At 39.6% G+C, this 25,514-nt stretch overlaps 1 protein-coding gene across 2 annotated transcripts in view; it reads right to left on the bottom strand.

Annotated features, from left to right (window-relative positions):
• Nucleotides 1-205: 205 nt before the first annotated feature.
• pigg (phosphatidylinositol glycan anchor biosynthesis class G (EMM blood group)) overlaps nt 206-25,514 on the bottom strand; it is a 69,525-nt gene continuing 44,216 nt past the window's right edge. The window contains exons 9-13 of one of the 2 annotated variants that reach the window (XM_080417056.1): nt 24,462-24,871; nt 22,531-22,722; nt 11,373-11,682; nt 6,678-6,841; nt 206-4,491 (exon numbers count right to left, since the gene is read on the bottom strand). In XM_080417056.1, coding sequence (XP_080273182.1) covers nt 4,245-4,491; nt 6,678-6,841; nt 11,373-11,682; nt 22,531-22,722; nt 24,462-24,871 — 1,323 coding nt within the window. In that variant the 3' untranslated portion in view covers nt 206-4,244. Of the gene's footprint in view, nt 4,492-6,677; nt 6,842-11,372; nt 11,683-22,530; nt 22,723-24,461; nt 24,885-25,514 lie in introns of both variants that reach the window. The other variant, XM_080417055.1, reaches the window with a different exon arrangement.

The raw sequence follows: 25,514 nt of genomic DNA, 5'->3' as shown, positions 1-25,514 counted from the left end.
CCAGAAGACTGGGTAGAGAGTGCCAACATAAAACATTTAGAAAAAGTTCCAGTCTTTAAAAACCTAATCTCCAAATGTTCATGTTTTTTCCCCCACCTTGTTATCCATATTTATTGTTCCTAAAAAAGACTCAACTGAGAAATTAACTTCTGTTCCTCTGAAAGTTTTACAAGTGACATACATACGAACAACCGCAGAATAAACTAATATAAAGTAAGAGCATTCATTAATTATTTTGGGACACATATGCACTGAATGAATAACCTCAAAATCATTCTTGATATACAAATATATTTTGATCAGTAGTCATTCTGTCACTTCCATTTTACATTTCGGTTAAAGTTTGCCATTACAGCGTTATTGTCCTTAACTTGAAGAACGACTATCAGTCATGTCAAAATGCATCATCAAATGAAAAATATTATAGCATTATAGTATAATATAGTGCTAAATCACAATCAGTGGTCCACTTTTCCCAAACAAAACACAATAAACACCAAAAAGCTAAACCAAGAAATGAACTTAATTCAAGAAGTAAATTATACAATAAATCAAAAGGAAAACAATTATTTAAACTTCAGGGTTGCTTTCATTAAATAAAAACACTAACGCAAATGAAGGAATTTACCACAGACGTAAACACATAAACCATCTAAATAGAGTAGCAAATACAAGTATAGCATACAGTATATGCTATATTGCACTGCATAATGGCTTATCCACGGCCGGATCCTCTAGTATAGAATACAAGAGGAAAATGTGGCGCTTTATCTCGCATGACGTTATTGTTCCGACATCACGTCACTTCATGGTGCATTGATCAATATCAGCGTGTTCAAGTTCCGGTACCCAGCATTGGCCGGGTTATTGCATAAGTAAAATAGGCTCTCTCCCTCCCCCGCTCTCTCTCTCTCTCTCTTGTGCCGAGCTCTGGTCTGATGTCACACACCTCTTCCCCTCTCTCCCTTCTTCCTCCCCTCTCCGTCTCTCTCACAAATCGAGCTCTGGGTGGACGACTCACCCAACAGAAATGACATGTCAACCATTGCATAACAACGCTGAGTTATGTGCTGTGACATCAGGCATGAACATATATGGGCATAACCATTGCCTAACAATGCTGACTTATGCTGACGTGGGCATGTCCTGTCCATATATGGGCGTATTTGGCGATTTGCACTGACATCCATATAATATATGGACTGGACTGAATACTCATATTATGAGTATATCTGTGTGCCTGCCACAGACGTACAGCTTGAACTTTATGTATATAGTGGATCATCACTACAGTCACTTTCATTTCCCAGAATGGCCTATGTATTCATTTTGAAGAAAGGATATTGGTGTTCAAATCTATAATTTCTGAGTACAGTACAGTACTACTATATAACAAGCAATAAAGTTCTAGTATATTGGCAATAATATTGTATAAATGATTCATTCCTATAAAGCTCAGAGACAGACCACAGTCTGTGTGAAATACTATTCAATTAAAATAATGTATCTTGAAAGTTTTGAGTTGAGTATAGGTTAGAGCTTACAGCACTCAGTCAGATTACTGCACTACAAAACGCTACTTTAACATAGTCTAAACCTGTTGTACGGGGTCAGTTGTGTATGGAAACCCATTCCCGGCACTGCAGAAGATTTATGGATACTCCTATAAATGGGCTTATCGGATTCGTTTATGGTTATGTCTGAGTCAGAGTGATGTGCCCGTGGTCCGCCGGCCCTTCCAGTAGCCAATTTTAATATAGGATTATTATTAATTTAAAAAGAATTCTTGCAATTCCGACGTACAGTCAGAATTCAGATTTTCTCGCACAATTGTCTATCTCACATTTGTGAGAAAAAACAACAACTGAGATTCTGAAAATTAGGAGATAAAACCCATCTCACAATTCAGTCCTTTTTAATTGTATTCAGTGGGGGAATTGAGTTGTCTCCATAGTTGTGTCTACATGCAGTAGATGCCAAATAAATGCAAATTGGTTAGGCTCTAAAATGTTACTTCTCTGCAGCGCTTAATTTTTTAGGACACAAATCCTACAGGAAACATGTAGGAATGGCCACGTACAAAGTTATCAACAACCAAAAATCGTTGTGGTAACCTATCATGAACAATCTGTCATCAGAGGGATGTTGACACTAGCTACAAGCCTGTAACTACTTAAAGGAACGAATGCATTGACGTGGGACAGGTGTTGTTGAGCTAGTGGGAATATGTTACCTGTATTATAATATATAGGCATATCAAAACACGATGAAGGCACCATCTGGATCTCACAGGTTCCTGCATGATGTAAGAAGAAAGGAGCTTGTGAGATACAGATGGTTTGATGAAACTTCAGACACTGTTCATTGGCATGAAACAGTGGACATACTTTTCTACCTACCCGGTATCTGTCTATCTACCAAAACAGCTAGAGTCAAAGTAACTGATCTGACACAATTACAATGAGCTCACTTTAATGTTGGGACAGGCATTTTTGCTATTGTAATGACTTTGAGTGTGAAATGGCTATGAGGTTAAATGGCAAACTCCCAGCTTTAATCTTGGAGGGTTGTATTTCCAATCATCACCAGGCTCTCAATGTCGTGTGTTGGCTCCTCTTTCTTACTGCTTCACATTTCAATGCATCACTATGAGGATTAAGGGTCTGAGCCGAGGTATTAAACCAGCCTGGAGCTTCAAGGTAGGTAGGCACAAATTATATTAGTAGACTTTTCTCTTCACTGCTACCTTCTGAAATCTGGGGGAAATAAATCAGTACAGATGGGGAAAAAAGCTACTTAAGTGGTCTAATTTGGTGCCCTGTAGCTGCAGATGACTTCAAGCTGATTTTTAGTGCTTCACGTGCAAGGACTCGTTTACCAAAAAATGAAATTGAAGGTGATTTTATAACTAAGACCATTATTTGCCCATATGAATTCACCCAACCATTTATACACATTTTGCTCAGACTACTCTTTAGCCAAGTAGACTCCCAGACTAAATCAACACAGATTGATTTACAGAAAATTTATATTTAACACTGACCCTAATACATCAAGTCTCTGGGTTTCTTTATCGATTGCAGACTTTTGCAAGTTGTTGTGCAGTATAGTTTTGAATCCATACTAAAAATGACAATTGAATTGATATAGATTTAAAGGGACTAAGAACTGAGAGTTTTTTTTTTTTTTTTTGTATCTGTGCATTGTTGAAAATGTCTTCAAATTAAAGCAACTCTAAATGTCTAGCCATTGGGTACTTTCACATCCACATCAATACAAACACAGAGCCTAAATATAAAACAATACATTTATATCCAAAAAGATCTCAATGTACATCCCTGACGAAATCCTTATCCTTAAATGTTAAAAAATGTTAAGCAAAATGCATCATCAAAAATAATGTATGAATCTGTGTGTCATTTCATTTTTATTCTGATCAGTTCCTGTTCTTTAATCTGCAAATGAACAACATGAAAAATCTTCTAGCACAATAAATATGCTGAAGTTGACTTCAAAAAGAAGACTATTGGTTTCCTTCAAAAGCCATGTGTCCTGTCAATGTCTTGTTGAGGAAGACGCTGAAACATTAAGCCTAATTTATACTGTATGAGCCAAACCCTGGCTCATGGCTCATAGCAACAATACTATCTAGTACAGGGGTGGGTCAGGACCCCCAGGGGGTCCCCACATGATTTTGGGGGGTCCCCAGATGACAGTGAAGTGACAATTTAAGGACTTGTAAGACCTTTTTAATACCTAAAAAAGGCGAGAGGCGTGTCTAGTACCATAGCTTGGGAGTTCAGAGTGTGGGAAAGAATCCCCATTGGCTTAAAGGGCAGCCAATGATGAAAAAGTAACTAGAATGTGTTGACTAGACTCAGTCTCTTCTTAGACCAGCGTGCTTTGCAAGCTGGTAAAAAAGAAAGAAAAGAAAAAGACTATTACTGCATCAAAAGTAATAAACAAACTATACTATAAAAACTGGTCAAACATCAGCCAAATTGTCAAATACAATAAGAAAGAGGCATATTTTGTGAAAAAACACGAACTACAAGCTCAGCTTGTAGATCTGCTATTTCCACAATATTTATTTGTGGAGTCAAACAAAATGTAATGGTTGAGAACCACTGATCTAGTACAGGACCATGAGCCATGGCTTGGTTCAAACAGTATGAATTAAGCTTTACTTGTTAACATCTCTCCAGATAAATGCCTAAATAAATATCACTAATCATGGTAGGTCCTCAGTCTTTTCCCCCAAACCCTATGACTTGCTGGAACTGTACGTGGCCTTGCTCCATCATGCTAAAGAAGAGGCAGACCCCAGCCGTTAGCAGGATATGCATAGACTCATACAAAAGTTTGGGTGAGAAAACACTCCAGATGAACAGGTGGTACCGTAGAGCAGTTATCAACACGATGTAGGCCGCCACCGGCACGGATCTCAGCAGGGCCAGACAGTAGCAACCATGGGCCATCATTACTGCGCTCCTATAGAGAAGAGGGCGGAACAATGTTACAGTGCTATACAACAACATTCATATTATTCTGAACAATATGGCTTTTATTCAAAGACAAAAGAACCAAAAGATTGTTGCCTCAAGGGCATTCAAAGTCAAACTTTGCTTTTGTTATTCATATCAGTGATGTGAAAAGCAATAGAGTGGCATACTCAGTGGTCGTCTCTAGCCAAGGCCATGCTTTGAGGCTTCTTGTGTCATAGACATAATCTCTCCACTGTCTCAAGGTTCAATGCTGACTCAACTTTTGGATGTATTCCTACAAAATAGCCTTGCCTGTCTAGCCATGACAAGAATCTGAACACATTTTCTATTTACATAAATCTGACCAGGCTGCAGGCACATTTTCGTAAAGAAGCAGTGATCTTAAAGAAAACTTATACCAAAACAAAGCAAAGCGATCACAATACAGGAATGGTGACTGCATGATTTTGGATTTTTGAACCAGACATGTAATATGATGAACACCTATTACGCAGCTACACATACTTTGAACATGTAAACAACAACTAATGTAAAAAAAAGAAAAAAGGAAAGAAAAAAGGGAAAAACACACATACACACATGCAAAAAAGCCTACTACTGTACAGTATATCCCCTGGCTTGAATAAAGAAATATCTGACCCATTTAAACACGTAAGTAAACGAGTGCAGGATCCCTGCTCAGTCAGTGCTCAGTAGCAGGCTACTGTATGTCCTAGCTGTGGGGGAGGAACTTCAAACCTGAAGAACAGATATTTTTCCCAAGACGCTAAAAAGCACACTGATAAAGTAGGAAGAAGTGGGGGCAGTACAGTTTGGAGTCCGAGATTCAAGGACACAATAAGATATTTTAGATTAAATCCAGTGAACAACACCCAGACACTTTGACTAGGTTTCTTGAAAAGTAATAATCCTCCAGTTAACAAATGACGTTGCCCGACTCAGATGTTCCTGTTTTCAGGACGTGTCAGAAGTACTTTTTTTTTTTAACTGCACACCAAACCATGAGTGTTAATTTAACTCGGAGTGTAAAAATTGACCCTCTCATAGTAAAGACACTCTAAACACTTTACTGTGTGGCGTCAGACGTAATCATTTTAGGGCCATATTGATCAGAGCTATCTACTTTGGTGGTTTTCCATTCGTGGCCTTCTGCAGGCTGATATAACGTGGAGTCGTGGACTAAAAACAAAACAAAAAATACATTGGTGAACGCCCAAAGTGAAATATCACTTTAAGTTCAGTTGCACAGTAGGGGGGGTAGACCAGTTCAGGAGGTATTGATCAAAGTCCATTTCCAGTACCCCACTCTGTGTGGACGTGCTGCTGATGGAGCAAGAGTTCATTTTAAGAGCGCTAGATTGTGTCAGGCTATTTTAGAGCTTCATCTATCATGGCCTCTGAGTGCATTTCGCAGGTGGGGTTTCTGGGGAAAGCATTCTTGAGGATGGCACCACGCTATGAATAATGAGAACAGGAAATGCTTGGCAAAGTGTCCTGTACTGTAATGCGGCGTATAATCTGATGTCAGCTGGATATAATGTTATATTAGTTGGAAGTGCATTGCATGAAAAAGAAATGAGGCATGCTGGATGTTTCTAATTTGAGTCTTGTCTGGTTGTTCATATTGAATAATTTAAATGTGTCCAAACATTTGATCAGGAAATATTAATAAAAAGCATGTGGATAAATTGAACAAAGTGCTCTGCAGTTTAATTTGCCCATACAATTAATATACCATATATGTTAAGAAGTAAGAACTGACTATTAAACAAAAGGCATCAGAGTTTAGTTCACTTCCTCTGTACTTAGTAAACTTGATTGGTCGGCTAATTTTCCCCCAAATCATCTACAAGCTAATGTGTTGCATTGCAAGCTTGTAGAGCTGCTATTTTTGGCGAATGTTCACCCTAGAATAGGGATGCGTCAATTGGGCGTCAATTGGTTAAAACAAAATCTAAATATCGCTACTTTACTGTAGGTTAGGATTGAAGCAGTGGGAATAAAGCAATGAAAGGTTTAATACTTCCCACTTCTCATGCAAGACACAAGGGAGGGCGCCATCTCAACAAATTAGTACACAAATCAGTTCTTAAGAAGCTTTTTACTCTGAGCCAGCATAAAATACATTTGTTAGCACATAATCAAAATAAACACTCAAAGCTTGCAACTAACCTGTCCCTCTCTGAGCTGAGGTAGCAGACAAGATGGCATGCCCACAGCAGCGGTCCTGCGTAAGTGCTGAGTGCCGTTAAGAAGATGGCGGGTGCTTCCACATAACTTTCCAGTCCAACAAAGCCAACTGAAATGTCAACAGTGGCAATGTTGTTGGAGTTCCCCTGCAGGTACAGAAATGCATATTAATAATAATAATAATTGAACCCATTAGATCAGCTATTTTAGGGGGGGGGGAATGTTCATGTTCATGCCCAAAATAGGGTTGTTAGGTAGGAAGAGGTTTAAAAAGGCTCTGACAAAGACCTACAGTGACTTTTTTCTCTCCTTCCTCGTACATTTTTGTGTGTGCCTGGATTGTCTGTTTATCCCAAGATTGGCATTTGAAATGTTCAGAGTTGGAGGGACATTTTGAGCTGTTCTTTCCCTTTAACATCATTATTCAGAGGTTGTGCCAACTTCGCAATGGCCCAGTTGTTTAGTCTTTAGATCCCCAGACAAGGGCAGTGGTAATAGGCACCGCTCTGCTAACAGCCTCCATGCTGACGTGATGAGAGCCACTGAAACTCCTGTATGTGTAAGAGTATACACAGCGGTCAAGTATGAGTTATAGGCTTGATTTTTTTATAGCACTAATGCTATTGTTTTAAATACAGAATTACATTATGTGAAAGTGTGGTTTATTTTCCTGGAAACAAATTTTCAGCCACAGTACATAAAACTGCGAAATATCACTATAATATGCTGTAGAAACGTGATGTCTTTGTGCTGTTCATTATCAAAACAGACAAGTGTTACCTTTACCTTTCCTTCTCGTTCAGAAATCCCAACCAATATATTTTTTATATGAGTTTTATTTGTTAGTGTGAAGTGCTTTCTTTATAAGGGCATTACAAGATAAAGTTTATTTCACAAAAACTATTGGTGACTGTTTTGATCAAAGATGAAAAAATGAAATAACTTTGTCCTTATAATTGGTATGCATCAGCTTCAAATTGGTCAGGCTCTCACATAATGATAGTTATACAACTTTGTTAGTTTTCCATTGTGGCATTAATTGAGCTTGAAATGAAATGTTTAAGTTTTGCTGGCAAACATACTTCAATTTGGGTTCAGAAGCATTCTGCCAACAACAGTATTCAGGTTTTCCCCTCAAGGCTTTAATATCAATAGTTTAGAAAACAAACTCTAGGCTCTTGCAATGGAAAAGTATTACCCGGGTCTACTTTGCTGTATGTTTGTATATGTGTCAGAAATGTAGCTTTTAGACTAGGTTTGGTGGGGACAACTGTTCCCCAGAGTGCCTATTACGGTTGGGTGACAGCTCCTATAAGGGTACTGCAAAATAACATGTCCTACCAAACTCTGACATATACTTGTGAGTTCTTGGACAATCTGGTCTACTGGATAATCCCTTAACCAGCCGCAGGAACTCTGTTCAGGACATAAATTCCTTATGATATACGATACTGGACCAATGTGCTACTAGTCATTCACACTTTCCTCTGAAAATGCAACAACTACTAATGAAAATGGTCAACCACACAAACATATACACACTTATCATTTAGATTGTATACAGTATATAATGCACTACATGTCTTATATTGTTATTTTTTGCACTGTATGTAAGATCCGTTTGTCCTTGATCCATGTGTGCCAGTATGTACAGTAAAACTGTAATAAGCTGTCAGTAAGTTTGTGTGCTGATGTCACCATGGCAAGTTCCTCTTCGACATTGACAACTGAAGCGATGCTGTGCCCGACTTCAAACATTCACTATGACTGTTCTGTGTGGCACTGATGTGGGTATTTCAGAGCAGTGACATTAAATCAAATTTATGTCACTTCAGGGATACCATGGATTACAGCTTTGTTGAGAATGTCATCATTCAGGGGTCTATAATTTCATGCCTGGGTGCCTGGAGTGGCAATTATTCGATGGTGGCTTATTCCCAAACCTGTCATAGTATTAATGACTGAAGAGTGAAGATGGTCATTAAATTGTTAGTGATGTGGATGCCAGCTTGAGTGTTGACAACACGCATTTGCAAACCAAATACGGTTGTCCTCGCTGGAGGTGAAGTCTAAGGCCAGTTATCATTCCTGCCTGTGACAAGCGTTCTTCATCTCCTTCTCTTAACTGAGACATGGCCCTGAATGTTTGGAGGATGGTTGCCAGGTGAGACAAGGGTCACACTGCCATGAGTGGATCATTACAACAATTGAAGATGTAATGCCACCTCATCCGTTCTTCATGAAACTCAGAAAATGCCAACATTGGGACCATTTCTGTTCTGTCAGTAGGAGGTTCACGTTAACCAAATAGTTTGTATGACAGAGGGTGCAAATGTTTGCATTTGTTAGATCTGTGGAAAATTATCGATTGTAAAAAGACGCACCGATGCAGAATCGATGCAGCCATTGACGATTGTGCATCGATGCAGTGACATGACATAATGATTATAGCTTATTAACGTTTCTTGTTGATTTTACGGCCTCGGTTTGACAATAAAGTTCAGAATTTACTATTGCTTCCAAGAGCAGCGTAACATTGACATGCGCATTGAACTGTGTGCAAACACTACTTAGCTAGATGGTAGGCTAACCATTATCACTACCAGAGAAGTGGCTGAGGGGTGTAGAGAAACACAAGTGAATAAAAACTCACAGTATTTTGAAAGCGGACATCTGTCCACATTTCTCAGTTTTACAAACAAGTGAAATCCTCTGTTAATTTATCAATGATATAAAATGTCGATCTAAATGCTCACAATTGATCATAGAAGATCTACATAACAGATGTACAAGCACTCAACAGATCTATAAGTTCACAATGCATCGTCATGTGCTATGAGCTTGCAGATCAGCTATTTTCAGTGGGCGTACGACAAGGCTTCACAGGTACATTGATTTGAGTTAAATTAACACTGAGGTTTTTCCTGCGCAGTCATAGAGTTTGTTTGTTTAGTCCCCTGTCTTACAGCTGCTACTGTATGTAAAACACCTTTTTTGTTGCACATTTGTAAAGGTTTATATTTTTTGGTTTGATCATTTTCACATTAGGTAGGCTGGGCATATAGCATTTATTTATTTTTTGTTTACAGTTTAATTAAAAGATTGAATTAAATTTAAAGTATTTAACGTTAATAGCCTGAAAAAAACCCAGATATAAATTAAAATGGAGTTCATAATAGGTATGTGTCGGACTGCTTGTTTTAACTGATGAACTGATGTTGCATTCATGATATATGGCTTTCACTTTTGTAAAGGCAATTACAGGCAAACAGTATGGACAGGGAACTACCAATTTGATCAGGAGAGAGAATCCCACGAAGACCATTTATCAGCATCAGTTTTATAGTGTTCCAGTTCCAATTGCTCTTTTTTTTTAATGTTTTTTGTTCCATCACTTCCAATTTCACTTATTTATCCTGTGTCTTGCATGAGTTCTCTCTCTTTCTCTGATTGTATAAAATTAGACACCTGAAGTGAAAATGTTCCGTTTACTAAAGAGCTGGAGAGATGGGGAGACCCCTGTTACTGAATAAAAACTATAGCAATGATGGCTATCACCTATCGGACTATAGAGCGATTTAACACTTAATTTAACAAATAAATATCACTTACACCGTTTACACTGATGGAAATAAATTTTCTACTGGATAATAGCATCAGCAAAATACCCAAAATGTAAATACAGTGCATTGTACACTCACTGTACATCACACACATCATTGTAATCTGTAAATAAATTATAATGGATGTATTGTATATCGCCATCAGACAAAAACAGCAATACTGATTGTTTAACAAACCAAACAAGCATCGTCCCAACACACAGTTGCAGTACAAGCATCACCCACTCAGAATTACAATTTACCCCCCCAGCTCACAGGAGAATCTATAGCTGGAAGCTCTAATTGTTAATAATGAATGAGGAAAACCAGCCTTTAAATACAGTACTACCCATTTCACATCAATAGTCCACTCCTCTAATGTTCTTGTTTCTTGCCATGATTTTATCTTTTGTCCTGCTATGTTGCTGTTTTCCAATTTATTTTCTTTTTGTCCTTTTGGCTTCCTTTTAACTGCCCTTTTTTATCAGGCCACACACTGTACAAAGTGAGCCGGCACTCAGTGGGTTCACCCCACTTTACCTCAAACTGAATTAAACTGAAAGTCTGGACTGGTACACTCCACTGAATTAAGTCCTATTACAATTCCATTTTTAGACCATGAATATGTGCCTTTTATTTGATTTTGGAAGCATATAATGCTGCAATAAGACAGCAGTCATCAAGCTGATTGTTCTTACTTAGAATTCATTAGTCATTTCACAAAATAACTGTCTACATAACACAATAAAATTCTAGTGATGGTGATGCAATAGAATGACTTATTGATCCATATGGCCACTTTGCGTGGGCAGCATCCGCACAGTGCCCCTCCCCTATTCCCTGTGCCCATTTCCTTGGCTCATTTCCTTCCATTGGAAATTCTAGTGGAAAGTTACTTTAAAACTATAGTGTTTCATTGCAAAGCTAATCACACTGTACACCAACACCAAATAAATTAAATCATGTTCAACATACATAACATATTCAATATTTTAGGCATGTCATTACAGGCAAAAATGTTCTTGATTTGTGTTTCATATCGGCTATTTTCACATTTATTTTGAAAATGTCTTACCTGGAAGAAGAAGAAAGCCTGACCAAACCAGTAGTGCATGATGGTGGTCTGGGCAGCGTCATAGTGCAGTTTCTTCCAGATGAACTGAGCCATAAGTGACTGAATCAACAGACAGCCGCACAAAACCGGCAGATTGTGAGCCCGGAACAACAGGGACACCAACAGAACCAGGCCGCTGTAAATCTCCCACAAGCCCCTGCTCTTCAGCCGAGCATCCACTGTGATGATTTGGGAACGCAGCAGGTCCTTAGTGCCGGTGAAGAGGATTCCCAGCACAAAGACGTAAACAAAGCGTGCCTCCACTGTTCCCCTAAAATAAAATAAAAAGATGAGGACAGGTGTCATTCTTTGGACACGCAGTAATGCTATGCACAAGCAATATGTAATTACAAATATATCGGACAGGTATAAAGCTCACCCAGGCAGTCACTTTCACAACATTTCATACAGTATGGGACTTTTATGAAAGAAATAATTAATGTCTCCCAAGACTTGAATCAAGAGAGCACTGAAACTAGCGGTATATTCTCCAGATGAAAGATGGAATGACTATATTATTGACTGTAGATGAGGAAGGTGAAGTTAAAGCTGCAACCCGTAAGTTTTATGTCCTTTCCTGAAGGACAGAGGTACAGTAACTGCAAATGTAACACCCAGAATTCAAAGCCGGGGCTACCGCTCAGTCAAGAGAGAATCCCTGCTTAACCAGGGGAGTGACTGTATTATGACGGGATTATGAACTTGTCGGCTACTTGTCAAACAGTACCACCCAACACCAGGGTCTAAACTCCTCAATGAAATTGTAGGGAGAACACCTACAACTATTGCAGATGTACTAGTTATATTAAATTAACATATTGTTTAAAATAACAGTTTATTCAGTAAAATAAACTCGGGATTGCAGCTTTAAATATTTCCCCCTCACAACAGTAGAAATTTTAAAATTTGCATGTCTTTACAATCCAAATGCATGTCTTCTACCACAAAACCCCCCCATCATATATCACTGCCTCAGAGTTCCCTGCTCATTTGATAGATGGCACATTGTTAATATTAATAATACATGCACCAAAGGCGGAAAAACGGAAAGTCATTATATGTCATTTCATTTTTCATTCTAATTCCTGAGAAGACAGAATGACATATCCTGTTCTTCAATCCCTGATAAGCTTACAAATCTGTTATTGTATGCCGCCATGTAGCATGGTAAATTAGCATGAATATTTTAGTGGGGTGTCACTCGAGTAGCTACAGTATGAATCTTTCCCTCCCTGTGCCTTGGAGTCTACTACTGTCTACTTCATCAATTACACAGACTGAGTTAACATGTGCTTTACATGTATTTTGAAGCGATAACTTGTTGATGCCACTAGCGCTGAAATCGAAGAAATCTATTTTAAAGTATTTTTAATATCTTATTCTGTTTAGATTGTGAATTTACAATCCATCTTCTTCTTGTATCAAAATTGGCTTAAGGGAGGACTGGCCGGCTGGCAGACCATGTCGTCACACTATGACTAATAATAAAATAAGGAGTTCCCAATGCAGCTATACGCCCAATTGGCAGTGTGTTGTCTAACCTCAATGGGTTGCCATGGCATCAGCTCCATATATGGGCATAAAAGGGGCTATGCCCATATATATATATATATGGGCTTATACTGATGACATCAGCGATCTCTATATATGGGAATAAAACGGACAAGGACTGACAGATACTGTACAGAGATATCCATACAGTATATGGGAATATTGGTCGGATCGGTGGTGTGACGTCTTACTCACCAGGAATGCCCTTTTCATCTATCAGTATTTGATATGCACAAAATGTAGCAGATTGAATCTTAGAAGGGAAAGTGCTCTTCATTATGAAGGCAATTATATTTAGCCTGCGTTACATTTTAGGCATTTAGCAGATGCTCTTATCCGGAGAAACTTTCATTAAAGGGGTTTCTTTCATTTACTGCTCTGTGATGAGAGGTTGCAGTTGTAACTTTGTATCAAGTATTTATTACACTATGATACTTTTAAGATGTTGCTAGGAAAGCTCATGCAATTTACAACATATGCAGGTTGTAAAGCATAAACCAATACTGTAACAAAAGAAACACACAATGTACTGCCAAACTTCTTGTCACAAAATGTTAAGTTTGACAAAAACTCAAAATACTCCTGCAAACAGTAGAAGAGTATATTGGCTAAAATAGGACAGATAGGCATTAGGACAACTGGTATACTGTAGGTGGTCAATGTTGAATTGGGAAAATGAGTGTTATTCAAGAAATGCTTTTGCAAAGATGTTATACTAAACAAAAAAAATAACTCAAATAAAGGGTAGCCATGTTCAGATATTAAGCATACAGCCACTACAACTCTACAGCATTCAAAACAATGAAAACCTATCTTACAGTTAAACATGCTCTATGAACTCAACTACAGTATAAGGCAATGACTAAGGCTTGTCGCGTGTCGTGCATTTGTGGTGCGCGACACCCGCATGCATAAGTATAAATCAGCATAACATTCTGATTGCCTTGCAGTTGAACCAGGACAACATGGACTCCAGGGACAAACTTCTTTTGTTCTGGTATACAGGTCTTGTCTAGAGTGTAGGAGTGTAGCTGGCCAAGAAGGAGCTGAGTAAGGCCAGGTGGTAGTGGCCATGTATTATTAACCACAGTGTTTTATGGAAACCCGTTACTACAGAAGGACAGAGAGCCGTAATAGACTCCATTGGGCACCATTTTTTATTATTCACAATTCCCCTAACAATAAGGCATGTATTATAGTCATAACTATTTTATGCAAAGGAAAGGCCAAAAAGCTTTGCCATGATTTGAATTTATGCTAAGCACCACAGCTACAATACAGGTCTGAGCTTGCCTCTCTGGTTAGAGGGCAATGGGCATGGGCATTACTGATTATTCGTTCGGTGTGATGTATGTGTGTGTTTAACAAAACCAGCACAGAACTCTGTTAAAGAGTCTGGCTCAAAATCTACTTGAACCTGTCTTTCGGGCTGAGGTGGGCATAAGACGTTCCAATGTGAGGCAGAATACCCCCCAGACCACATCAATTAAGCATATTATGCAGCTTATCTCAAGTCCATCGTTTTTCACAAAAGGGGATTTTAACTCACGAAGGGTGAAAAATTTGAGAGATCAGGGACACATTAATGCAAGCGACACTAGCACATTTTCAGTGCAGAAAAAGATAGATTTCCTACCACCTTGGGGCAGTACTAGCCTTTTTCAGTTTAAGGAATTGTTATGTGGCTGTACATGGTAGAAGTAAGTAAGACATCAGAGTCACAAAGTGCTTCACTACAGTAAAAGTAAAACAATCAGCATTTGACCAATCAGCCGGTGAATTTAAAGAAATCAATACAGAATTATGTTACAACACAAAATCTGTAATCATAAAGGGCTATGTAAAGGCCTGTTTAAGGAGTCTTACATTTTTTTTTTTAATGTCCACAGAGGCCACAGTTTTTAGGTTGAAGGAGATCATTCCATAGCCTGGGGGCGAAACTCGCAAAGGCTCCATCACCTTTAGTTTTTAGTGTTGTGGGAGGAACAACCAGCAGGGCTGTATTAAAATGTATTCTATTATTGACTGGGAGCCAGTGCAAGGAAGCCAGAATGGGGATTATGTGACAGGATCTCCTGGACCTGGTCAGTAACTTGGCAGCAGCATTCTGGACCAGTTGCAGGCGGTCTAACGATGCTTTAGAGAGAGACAGGTAAAAAGGGAATTACAGTAATCCAGATGTGATGAATGCATGGATGATCATTTCTAACTACGGATATGAAACAACTGATCTTTGTTTGGCAATATTACGAAGGTGATAAAAGCAGGCACATGCTTATCTAAAAGCATAGCCTGATCTAAAATAATGCCACGGTTTCTAGGGTTAGAGCATATAGAAGTGAATCATTAGATTCTTGTAGCAATGTAAATGATGGGGGGGCAATTAAATCAGTAGATTTTTTTATTTTGAGTAATTGTTGAAATTGTATCACATCTTTCATCTTTTTGGTAACATTTTTAACTTTACTTCTGAATTATAAAAGTATAATTAGAGGTTCGGCCCTCACGTCTAGAGTTCAGGCCGCTATGTGGCCCTCACACCTACGTTGCACCGCCGATCCGACTGATATGGCCATATATATCTGTCAGTCCTTGTCCCTTTTATGGGCATAAATCGAGATCCCATGTCATTACCTGATGTCATTAGTATATGGCCACATATGGACATGGCCCCTTTTGTGCCCATATATGGAGCTGAGTGATTTGTTTGTGCCTGATGCCATGATGACACATTGAGGTTAAACAACACACTCCATATTTGGGCGTAGCTGCTTTGGGAACGCCTTAGTATCCTTAAGTATATGGTTATGGCTGAGTCATGGTGACATGAGTGTGATGGCGTGGTCCAACCGCCCGCCTGTCCTCCCTTAAGCCAATTTGAATATAGGATTAGTTTATTTTATTATTAGGTAGGTTATTGTGGGCATTAATGTTCGGAATTCGCCAATCAGGATGGAATATGAAAAATCGGACGGAACCATCTTGATCACTTGACTATAGAGATAATGTGTACCGATTTGCGTGATGCTTGGACAAAATTTGTAGGAGTAATATAAAAAAGAAAAATGTTGCAAAAATCTGCCTTCTGGTGGCGCTATAAGAGGGCAATGTTAAAAGGGTGGTATTTGTTCCTCAACGTAGTGCAAATGTGCGTGCAAAGTTTCACCGCAATCGGACGCTGCGTTCATGATTTGTGGCATTTTGTCCACTCCTGCAAACTTGATGTCAACCTTAGCCAATCAGGATGGAATATGAAAAATCAAACAGATCAGTCTTGATCACATGACTATAGAGATCATAATGTACCTACCGATTTGCGAGAAATGTGGATAAAATCTGAAGGCTTAATATCAAAAACCTTGTTTTGCATAAATCAGCCTCCTGGTAGCGCTATAAAAGGCAGATGTGAAAAATGCAGGGCCAAGGTTTTTCCTTGGCCTCTAGAGAGTGCGCACTGCGCATACAAAGTTTTACACAGATCGGTTATAGGTAAAAACACGAATCGGCCTGTTATAGCGCAACCATGAGGCTGATTTGAAATTTTTCAAGTGGCATTTCTTTCTCGGCCTAGTGGGACTGTGCGTTCAAGTTTTCACGGAAATTGCACGCTGGGTTCATGATTTGAGGCATTTTGTTCAAAACGGAGTACTTCCTGCAAACTTTGGAAGCCAATTTTAGCCTATCAGGATGAAATATGAAAAATCTGAAAGATCCGTTTTGTTTATTGACTATAGAGATACTGTGTACAGATTTGCGTGATGTTTGGATAACATCCGTAGGACTACTGTAAAAAAAAATTTGGGCAGAGATTCTGCTCTGGCATCCAGGGAGTGTGTGTGCACAGTTTCGCTGCGATCAAGCCAACGGTGCCGGAGATTAGCTGTACACAGACAGAATGACACACACACGGACACACGGATGGACGGACAGGGGGCAAAACATACTCTCATCAGACAATAACAAATGAGAATCTAGTTACAAAAACAAGTTACATTCAACTGCCAATAACTATGGAATGGATTATCGCGGTGGCACAAATTCTTTTTCTCCGATTCTATGAGACCCCCCTACGTCTTTTAAAGCGATCTGCCTACCTATGCATTGCGGGACGCGTCACGCAACAGGACACATATTGGATAGGTAACCAAATGTAACCCGTTTTTGACAAATTATTAGTTCGTGCACACACACATATATCTCTGACATAGTAATAGTAAGAGAGCCAGGTAGTGGGTTGACTGTTTTTTTTTCCTGGAACAGCGTGACTGTCCGTGTCCACGCATGCGCTGTGTAACTGGAAAAATGTGACGCAAATCCGGTAAGAGCACTAATGGCAGAACTATTGCACAATGATGCAGTTTCATACAAATACAAAGTGTACGGAAAATATGAAAGTTGCAAACATGAAATGTAGTGTATAGCATTTCCCATGCCATGCATTATATGTGTGCATAGTGTGTGGAGGCAATTGCACTATGGTGTGCTAGAAGAAGGCACACGGATAAACGACATACGCCTTCTTCTAGCGAGATAATAATATAATTGACTTTAGGGAACTTTTAGGGGACATCGGAACAACAGCCAAGGAATAAAACAGAAAACTACCTTTTGATTGACAAACCTTTTGAAAAAGGTAATAAAATGAATGGGACAGGATACGTAATGTTATAAATTTAAGTAGTTAATCAAGCTATACACTCAAAATGAGCAATCACTGTTTGCCTAAAAGAATAAAACGGGGTTCTTTTACAGATATGTGGCCAGAAACTGGCTACTTCTACATTTTTTAGCCCCCATCTACTTTGATGTACTGACCCCATCACACTTCACCAGTGACAAAGCATGACTAGACTAAGATCAATTTGCTCTTATTTGCTCACAGGTCACAATGCTAGCGGCAGCAACTGTGGACAGAAAATGTCAGCTTGTCAAGCTGCTGTATAGACGAGCTGACTGGGTTTCACTTGCATGTTACCGTGGAAACAAGCTCTGGTGCTCCACCAAGAATGCGTAAGCAAGATAGTTAAGGCAGTGCCCCGCCCCCTGAACGTCTTAGGTGTAACACCTACATTAACCCATTAAGACCGGGAACGCATCTGTGTCATTTAATTTTTAATTAAAAAATTTGCAGATATACAATCTCATAGCTTGAGCTTGAAATAGTGATTATTGTTTTTTCAAATCTTTGAATATACTATATATATATGTTTTAAAGCGAACATTTTTTACTTCAATTTGTGCTTCTGGGGGTCCCTGGAACAACATATTTTGAGATGGGGGTCCGTGGCCAAATACATATTGGGGGTCCTTGACATGGAAAAGTAGGAGCACCACTGATATAGCAACATACCGTTCGGATTTAGAAAACATTTTTAGATATGTATTTGGCCGCAGACCCCCCCCCCATCTCAAAATGTTCTGTTCCATGAAGCAAAGATTTGAGTTATGAATGTTTTGCTTTAAAATATACATACATTCAAAGACTTGCACAAAGATTTTTCCAAAAAATAGCCAAATAAATCTTAAAATGACACAGATGCGTTTCCGGTCTTAATGGATTAATCACCTGCATCAACCAAAAGGAATTCATCGCCAGGGGAATGGTTTCATGAAGAGATGTGTGAGGAGAAAGGAGGCCTGCCCACTCTGTTGCCCTGTCTTATCAACGAAATGAATTCTTCATCTCGGAGACTGTGACATGATGCATAAAGAATGCATTCATCCATCAATATGGGACGACGTAAGATCATTCTCCGCTTAGTGGGCAGTACGTGTTGTGAGTTTGATCAAGTAAAACCTTTGTTACAGTAAACGCTGCTCATCAGTCACAATGCCTATAACTATATACAGACCTTTGAAGAGGAGCATGAGTTGGATGGAAAGATGAAATGAAGCAATTGGATTTGCTGGCTTTATGAAATGGTGTCCGCCAAGGCTAATAAAATTAAACAAGTAATTGTGGCTAATGTATTTGTGTTTGCATATTGTTGTACTTGTGAGGACATTGTTGAAATATGAGGAAAATGGTTGCGAAAAGACATTTTGCTGGTCATCATCTCTGATGGTGTTGGCAATTAGTGTTGGACATAGAATTAGGATAGATTACTGTAGTTTTACAGATAAGCATGGGGCATTGAGGGTTAAGCTTAGGACTGCTTGTTGGCTAATTCATGCATTTAATTGAAGTGAGTTCAAGATCCTCCCAAGTGTACCAATAGGTTGTGTGTGTGTGTGTGTGTGTGTGTGTGTGTGTGTGTGTGTGTGTGTGTGTGTGTGTGTGTGTGTGTGCTCGCGTGCGTGCGTGCGTGCATGCGCGCATTTGTGCATGTGAGTGCGAGACAGAGAAAAAGTTCACAGGTGTTTTGAAGGGAGTTTGAATACATTAGCATACATAGAGCGATTTGAATGCATGAATATTTCCAAATGAACTACCTACAGAACAAAAAACTGATTTAGATATAGCAGTACAAGACTAAATGGTTTATATTTTGTGCAGGTGCATAAGTGTAAAACGGAATATAGACATGAAACAACAAACAGAAAAAAATTCATTCTTTTTTTTTCTCCCAATTTAATCACTACAGGTGCAGTACCCTTTATAAATGCCTTGGCAAAGGAGCGCATTGGGCAAAATAGCGTGGGGAGCCTGAATGCATAATCTGGTGATCAAATGATGAATCACTGGGAAAACTTTGATTCAAGCAGACCTTGAGTCTCGAGTCTAATATTAAACTTTCATCTGCATTTGCCAATGTCCCACCATTCTACCATATCCACCAACGTCAAAACACAAAGGAGTGGTGAGACTCTGTGCCTTGCGCTGAAAAGTTGAGAATATTTCGAACTTTTATGTATGTCTAAAAACCGCTAGAATAGTGCAACACGCAGCTCAATAATGGATGCCAGGATATAGGAAAACAATGTTTTTCCTGGTGACGCATTTCAACCGACGCATCTGTGTGTGATCGTCCCTAGTTATGCCAATTCCCAATTGTCACTGCTGACGCCTACTGATGGGTCTTAGGGAGGGTGTAGACAACCACGTGTCACCTCCTATACATGTGACCTCGCCAGCCACTTCTTTTCAGCTGACAGTGAAGATAATGTGTGAAGAGAACGCGCTATCCTCTTGTAGGAGGACCAACATGTACTGTAGGAGTTGCTAATGCAGTGACAGAGATCACCCTCCCCAGTTCCTCCCCAGCCCCCACCTGGTCTCACACCCTTGGACCGCCCAAGCTGGATGCAGTGTGAAGGAAATAAGTCTCCAAGGTAGTGGGCAGGACCGTTACTTCTGCACCACCAGATCCAGGATGCCCAGAAACATTCTAAAGCACTTGTGCTTTTCAATGTTCTGCATCATAAACAGAAAAATGGACACATGACTGACTCTTGTATAGACCACACAATTTTTATGAGTGTCTTTATCCTGCTGTGTGATTGGTGCTCCCTTCTCAGGAGGTTTATGATGATTTCATCTGGATCAGAGTTTGTGTTTTAATGGGCAAAATGGTAGGTTTGAAAAACCCAAACTGTCATCTTGTGAGTGCAAGTGTGCCTTGTGACAGATGTGAGGTGACTTCCAACCAAGTACTGTATCTCATTAGACTATTTAAGTGTCCGCTCTTCCCTAACCCATTAGCCATGTTGAAAAGAGCAACTGTACAGTCATGCAGCTAGCAGAAAGGGATGTGTGTGTGTGAGATGGGGCCTCTGTTCTGGATGAACACTCGGCCAGAAAAAACACAGTGGACCAGAATTTGACGTAGGGTCAGCTACTGTATCCTTTGCTGCATTATTAAATACTGTGCTAGAGGGGGGAAATTTGTGAAAAACAGAAACAGAACAAGAATACAACTTTGGGTCTTTCATTTACTTCAGAAAGAAGATTATGCTGGTTAAATGAGTCTGATCCATTAATGAATTCCACTGGATGATCAGTGTTCAAAAACACTGTCGAAAAAGGAACCTCATGGGATATTTCCCTCATTATTGTATAGATTCTCGATTTGAAATTCAAAGCATGTTCAACATACTCGTCAATTACCTTGCAAATAGAAGGCGCATCTGCTTCCATCAGAGCATAATTGAGCCAATATGGCCTCTCTTCACTCAATATTCAGATGTGACACCTCAGATGGTGGACAAAAGTCTGCAGCAAATAATTCCCCCCACTGTTTTACACCAGCAAACCTGTGATGTGACAATAAACCTGAAATTGAACTTAAAATGCCTAGTCCAAAGTGGGACTAAGTTTAAAATAAATACTTGTGGGTGAGGGCCACAGGAGAGAGCTTCATGCAGTCTGAATAAATAACCAGTGCAATGCGAGCCTTCAACCTTGTCAATCATCTGTTAATAGAAACGAGCTTCCTGCTTGGCTTGAATCGGGTGTATGTGCATGGGCAGGGGTGAGGGGTTGAGCTTTTAATTAGGTGTGCAAGTAAGAGAGACTGCCAAGGACAGGGAAGGTTAGGGCAGGCCAGCTTCTGGTGTCGGATGAGAAGAGGTCAAAGAATTGAGACAGGAGCTCGCTACAGTCAGTCTTATTTTGGAGAGTTAGTAAAAGCCTACTCTGTGCAAATCCACAGGCTGCCGAATTAAATATTCACACTTATTGGATGCAAGAACATTGATTTCATCACTTTGTAGTTGATGGATGACAAAAATAATCATGCATTTTCTGCAATGTGCTAAAATATTAAACATATGCACTGGAACAACCCTCATGGCAGTGGTACAGGGGTGATTATGTAACAGATGGTTAATCTAACAGCTTAACAGGCTACAATGCTGTTTTATTCAACGTTTCACTTTTTTCTTTTATTATTCCATTGGCAGAGCACTAAACAATTGTTTTTCTGTGTCAGTGATTCTACAAGAGTTCAAGGACACTTCAAATCGGACAGGTGGCTATTTCAGGGATTGACCCTTGCATGTTTTGGTTATGAAACGTTCACTCCAACCACTAGATCACCTGGACTATTTCTACTTGAAATTTATGATATTGATGCTGTCGGGCAAAAACCTTGTAACTCCATAATTCAACTTTTTTTCCTTTTTTAATTATAAATTAATGCTCTATCTTATACTTCGTCCTATGACAGTGTTGTGCAAATTAGTGAAAATAGCCAGTCTTAAGTCTCACTGTGGATGTTATAAATATTTAACCAATTAAATATATTAACAAGAGCTTGTGACTAAATAATAACGACACTGGATCCATTGGAACACAGGTACATTTTTCCATTTCCTGAAAAGTTACTGTTTTGGACAAACAAGGTTTCTGCTGGACAGCAACGATATGACATTGCTAATTTATAAGGACATAAAAAAGCAATAGCATGGTAAAATGGTTTGACGAGGCAACACTAAAAGCATCAGCATGGCGAAAGGGATCTGAACCCATGACCCCTGTGACATATACTGCAGAGCCCCATACACAGCATCTACACAACCGAATGAACCATATATAAAACTGTCTAGCAGTGAACTGCACAAACTTGTGACTCTTGGCAAATCAACAAGGTCAATATAAATCACAGTTAGGAGCTTTACGCAAACTTACTTGGACATGTTTCGGCCAGCATGTTGCCAAGGGAACAGGACGTTCCCGACTGCCGCCCTGTAGCTGTAGACACCCAACAGTCCCAGGGCCAGGGCAATCTTCGACACCCAGGAGCAGCGTCGCTGAACCAATAAGTAAATAAGAACCAAAGAGAAAGCAGCTACCAGGGAGAGGACCACCTTGTGTTCAGAGCTGGGGAGGGACAGAGAGAGACACATGCCGTATGTCATTGAACATATTCACGGGACGGAGATTTGTTATTTACTTCATTATTATTATCGAGGGGTGGGAATTTAAAAACTGATATTCCAAAACTGATCTTGTAAAAGATTTGCTTACTTTGAATAAAAATTATATGTGTGAGACACTTGAAATGCGGTCCAGCAGACAGCTTTACTATAAAAGTACTACCTGCCTTAAATGGCAATTCTATAGATTTATTTAAGTCCAAATTACACTTCTGACTCCTCTATTTATTGGGACACGGTCAAGAGTAAGTCATCAGATGAAACCAAGTCAATTGTATCCTCCAGCAACACTTCTTTCAAGGCAAACATCTTCAATAGTTGATCAGATTGGGGGCTTTGTGGGTTGATGTTACACAGAGACCCCAGGGGACCCTTCAAAAAAGGACAGGTGACCTTGCACTGGCTGGCTGCTGGATCAAAGAGTCCAAGAATTTTGCACGTTGGGATAACACAAGCAACTCGCTGTATCTATATTTGATTATCCCAGCAATAAGCAGAGACTTTAAGAGGAAAAAGGCAACACTAGCCAGGAAAAAGGTTAGTTATCGACTGACAGAAAATAAGTTCCTAGCCCATAACACTCTGAAGTATAATAAGGAACATTTTCTAAAGTTTGTGGGAACATAGAGATAGAGAGAACTTTTTTTAATGGAAAGAGAAAAGGTATTTAAAAAAGAAAGGGGCAACAAGCAGAGGTTAGTGAGGACGACTTTCTCTGGTTTTGAATTAACCCATTTAACCTGAGGCAGAATCTAAAAATGCCCAAGATTTGGTCTTTTTATGTTTCTTAGATAGGCTTGATGTTTTATGTTGCACTGCAAGTAGCTGAGGGGGAACGGTATTTCATATTCCTCATGCATGTAAGTACATGGGGAAATTGACAACAGTTTTCTGAAAAACTTGTGTTGTTATATATACTGTGTATATATATATAGCTATTAGGGGTTGGACGATATATCGATATATCGATATATCGCGATACTTTCTCCCGCGATAAATAATCGATATCCTCCCAAAAAATATCGATATTAAAAAAATAATAAAAAAAGTTTGTGATACGTTGTTTTTCCTACTCTGTATTTGTGTAATGATGATTTTGAACTGTTTGGTGCTATTTTATGTGTTTATGAATTGAATACAAGGACTATCGTGATATATCGTTGGTGAATTTTCATGCAATATATCGTGATATCGCAATATATCGATATTTTCAGATATCGTGATATATCGTTGGTGAAATTTCATGCAATATATCGTGATATCGCAATATATCGGCATTTTCAGATATCGTGATATATATCGTTATCGTGGGCCTAATATCGTGATACATATCGTATCGCGAGGTACCCATATCGTCCCACCCCTAATAGCTATATATATACACACACACACACACACACACACACACACACACACACACACACACACACACACACACACACACACACACACACACACACACACACACACACACACACACACACACACACACACACACACACACACACACACATATAGCTAAAATCTAAAATGAGATTGAATGGGTTAACCTTCATCCAGACAGTTGAATTAATTCTAGAACCAGGAACTGGATTGTGTAGGAAGGAACCGGGGATGATGGGATGATCCATGTAATAAACAAAATGTACTCGATATAGTTTGTAATAAAACAATCCAACACACCTGTTAAGCCAGTGTCCCATGTCAGGAACATGGGCCCACTGCACCCCCGTCTGGTTGAGAGAGCGCAGCAGGCGGCAGCAGGTCAGGGTGAAAGGCGGGGTGGCTAAAGCTAGCCACCTCTCCGAGAGAATCCCTGTGCGGGAATAGCCGGAGGAAGTGCTATGGGAGGGATGACAGCCTTTGGAGGGGAGGAGGTGGTCGTCGTCAGTCTCGTCCCCCGAGCCACCGCGTTGTTCTCGGAAGTACTTCCGACAGACGTCCTGGAAGACGGCGAGGCAGAGCGTGTTGAGCAGGAAGTACCACGTCTGGTGTTCCTCCTCCACGAAGCTGCTGGCCGTCAAGCTGAGGGTGTGGCCCACCGTCCCCACGAGTAACACGACGTCCAGCTCCGAGAGTGACCACTCACTGCCCTGGGATGGAGACGACATAAGACACCATAGAGTGTTTGTTAAATTCTTGCTTTGACATCATTTGAATGGTTACACAATACACAACTACTGCAAAGATACAACCTGCGTAATCCAATGTGTACAAGGAACTTGTACCCATTCCTCCTTAAGGGATCATACCAGCATCAATTATGTCATTACGGGCGCCCGCTGGCCAAGCGGTCCAGGCGCGTACCACATATAGGCTCTAATGCTGGTTGTCGCGTTGCGGGTTCGAGTCCCATTCCCGATGATCTTTGCTGCGTGTCTCTCCCCATCTCCCTGTCTATCTTCACTTGAACAATCAATAAAGGCAGAAAAGCCAAAAACGAATATTAAAAAAATCTATAAAAATAAATATTCTATTGATTACTTTTTCGACAATTGGGAAGTTTCCTGTTTGTCCCGGAACTACCACACTAGTAACAAAAAGGAAAAAAAACGCTGTTTTTATGGCATTATAGGATTTGAAGATGGAAAAACAAAAGAAAGAAGCAAAAGAAAATCTCACGGTAACTAAAGCTCCACTGGCTAAGAGAAGATCCGCAGAGGTTGCTAAACATTGTTATTTTGGGACTTACACAGTACCCCTTTAAAAAAAGAAACAAATTGACGTGAATATTTT

Source organism: Gymnoscopelus braueri (assembly GCF_963280865.1).
Source record: "Gymnoscopelus braueri genome assembly, chromosome: 20".
Lineage (NCBI taxonomy): Eukaryota > Metazoa > Chordata > Actinopteri > Myctophiformes > Myctophidae > Gymnoscopelus > Gymnoscopelus braueri.
This window is presented reverse-complemented; position numbering and strand designations above follow the sequence as displayed.